At 32.8% G+C, this 3,450-nt stretch overlaps 1 protein-coding gene across 1 annotated transcript in view; it reads right to left on the bottom strand.

Moving 5' to 3' along the window:
• Nucleotides 1-625: 625 nt before the first annotated feature.
• The window catches only part of LOC107653774 (nuclear pore complex protein Nup155-like), a 30,961-nt gene continuing 28,136 nt past the window's right edge, over nucleotides 626-3,450 (bottom strand). Inside the window, 3 exon segments of the mRNA XM_016440597.1 lie at nucleotides 626-1,345; nucleotides 1,415-1,521; nucleotides 2,652-2,788. Coding sequence (XP_016296083.1) covers nucleotides 1,207-1,345; nucleotides 1,415-1,521; nucleotides 2,652-2,788 — 383 coding nt within the window. The 3' untranslated portion in view covers nucleotides 626-1,206.

Raw genomic sequence — 3,450 nt, forward strand, 5'->3', positions numbered from 1 at the left:
TTCTTGCTTTACGGCGGATCGCAGACTTATAAGTGCATTACCGCCACCTATCTCTCAAATGGACCATTGACACTCCTAATTGAGATTGTAGATAGTCAATGGTCCATTTGAGAGATAGGTCCTATTTATTCAAACCAGCTGAATCAATAAGCAGTGCAGGACTATAGAAAACAAAAACAAAAAAAACAATAGGAACCATCACAGAAATTCTAATGGTTTCCACTTCAAGTACCTTTACAAACCATCAACTATTATCCATTAAAACCATTAAGAAATGGATTCCTGTAGTGTGTTTTGGGCCATTTTCCATTAGGATTTAGAGGTTTTAACAATCCACCAATAAAAGGCAACCAATTACCAGCAGAGACCATTACAATTCCCATCATAACCAGTAAAACCATTACAAATTCTGTGATGCTTTCTATTGTTTTTTTTTCCAGCAAGGAAAAATATTAAACAAAACGTAAATGGTTCATTTTAAATAATTTACAAGAAATAAACTTTTATATATATATATATGTAAGCATATATATGTGTGTGTGTGTGTATATATATATATATATATATATATATATACAGTCAATTTTTCTCAGAAAACTGTAAATTTTACACAACTGTAATTTAAAACAAAACTTTGTTTTTATTATTTTCAAATCATTTGCAATACATATTACACAAAACTAGAGGGTGGTTGAAAGTTTCAGGCTTTCATAAAAACGTGTGTTTTCCATAAAAGCGTCTCTTGCTGAACCTGACGACTAGCACAAAACACACGAGAGCATGTTGTTTCCTTTCATCCCATCCATCCACAACCACACCTCAATACAGAAACGTAAAAAACAGCATCAATGGGGAAGTTACCAACCACAGATAGTGTTTCAGCAGGAGAAAATATCTAGAATAAGTGCCTCCTCGGACAGTTTATGAACACATACAGACTGTACAGACACCAATGATCAATTAATAACTGAATAAGAAATTGAAATCATGTTTTCCACACCTTCATATCTGCTGATGACCACAAAAAACGTATGCAAACCAAAGCACGCATATCTGAGGTGTTCATTTCGGCCGTCTGTTGGGCTGGATGAGTGAACATTATAAATGTTCAGTGAATATAAAGACTGAAGTCCCGCTGTGATGAGAGGCGTCAGGCTGCTGGAGTATCAGGACGTCTGACATCAAGAGCAAAACACTTCACTGTCATCAATGGAGCTTCTCCAGTTTGGTCTGAAGGCATTTAAAGTTGTGTATAATGTCCTGCAGGGCCACGTTTGGACTCAAGGACTGCAGCTCCACCAGATAACCGCAGATGTTATCCAGACAAGCGTTAGTAAACCTCCGTCTGCAATCAACGGCAGAAATGTGAATGTGAAAAATAATGTATAAAAGATGTGGCAGGCATGACGGTTACCTGTCATAGGTGGGCACACGGCTGGGATCATTCACATATCCTGACAGAAGCACATGGATGCACTCCACCAGGTGCAGCGGCTTCTTCACGCGCTGCCAACACGGGTCCTGAGAGAAACAGAAGCTATTATTATCAACATTTCAGTATTTTTGGGTTTGTGTACGCCGGACACTGCTTACACTTCAGAATCTCGACTGTCAAGTTAGACGACAAACCTTTTAACTTTTAGATACAGCAATAATAATAATAAATGAAAAACAATAAAATACAAATATAAATTAATATGAAATTTAGAAAAATAAGTAGTAAATAAAAACTAAAAACAACCACTGTTAAGCAAGAGTAATTACATAATTAAATTTTATATCATTATAAAACATAAGGAATATATAACTTCTGTTAAGCAATTCTTAAGCGTATTATGGACTAATAAATAAAAAAAGAATTAAATAATCATAAGATAAGAAATGTAATAATTATAAATGAATAAATATGAAATTTAGAAAAATAAAAAAGTAAATAAAAATATAACTGTTTAGTTATCCTTATGATGATTATGATTAATAAATACAAATGAATAAATATTAAATACTTCAAAAAAATAATACTTAAGAGTATTATAAATCAATAAATAAAATAAACAACGAAAAAGTTAAATAATAATAATAAATACAAAAAAAAAAAGAAAATTGTATTACGGGTTAAAAAATTCAAAATGTATTAAATTAATAACAAATACGAATTCTTAATTTTTTTTAAATAAGCAAATAAATGTATAATTACAAAATTCAATTAATAATTTTAAAATATATAAGTAAATAAATATATAACTACCATTAATCAGTCCTTAAGAGGATAATGGACTAATAAATACATTTTAAAAAATGTAAAAAAAAAAGTATATATATATATATATATACACACACATACATGCATACATACACAGTATATATATATATATATATATACAGTGGGTACGGAAAGTATTCAGACCCCCTTCAATTTTTCACTACATAACTTCCATTAATCAATCCTTAAGAGGATAATGGACTAATAAATACAAAAATACAATGAATTAAAAAAATATATAAGTAAATAAATACATAACTACCATTAATCAATCCTTAAGAGGATTCTGAGATGATAAAATGCAGAAAGTGAAATGTGATATTCAGCCTGTGGGCTTGTAGTTTATAATAAAAGCTCCACATCTAAACAATGCAGTAGTTTCTCGAACCCGTGTCTTGAAGAGCTGGTCGTAAACCTCCAGCAGTCGTGGAAGCTGAACTCCAATCTCCTGCATGGTGAAGGTGACGAAGCCCACGTCCCAGTTCAATCGGCACACCTCCTGTTCCAGAAACTTGACCAGGAAGTCTGAAGATCACACAAAACAGCACGAGATCAGATCGGGGTTTACATTTACACGGAGCGGCTTACAAAAGAGGAACAAGAGCAGTTAGTCGAGGATCAAAATCACCTGACAGGCCACAGGGACACAAGCACACAGTTCAGAGTAGGGTTGGGTTTCGTTTGAATTTGATCAATTCGGATTCCGATTCTTTTCGATTCCAATGTGATTAAATAATGATATCAAACATTTATCCTGTGTCTCTTTTTTGCAAACCATTTATTGGAGCTGAATACCATGAACAAAAACCAACAGGCTACATAAAAACTGGACTCTTTAAGAGCTGTTTGTGTGCAAAATAGAACGGCATGATTCTGGATACATTTTTTAAATGTTTTTTATTATTTTTTTTTTTATCCCAATGGAAGTTGTGGGTCTCTCATGATTCTGAAGAAAAAACATTAAGACAGCTAAACAAAATCACATGTCATTTATGAATGAATGATTCAATGACTCACTCAAGATGTACTTGATTCATTACTGGATGAATCAGCGTTCTTGAACGAATCTCTTGTGTGATTCACAGACAAATACCGCCACCTACTGGCGTAACAATGTAAACGATAAATCTTAATTTGAAGTGTCAAATTACTTTCAAAAGGTGATTTACTCTATTTTAATCGCTACC

Source organism: Sinocyclocheilus anshuiensis, unplaced genomic scaffold (assembly GCF_001515605.1).
Source record: "Sinocyclocheilus anshuiensis isolate Anshui unplaced genomic scaffold, SAMN03320099.WGS_v1.1 scaffold443, whole genome shotgun sequence".
NCBI lineage: Eukaryota > Metazoa > Chordata > Actinopteri > Cypriniformes > Cyprinidae > Sinocyclocheilus > Sinocyclocheilus anshuiensis.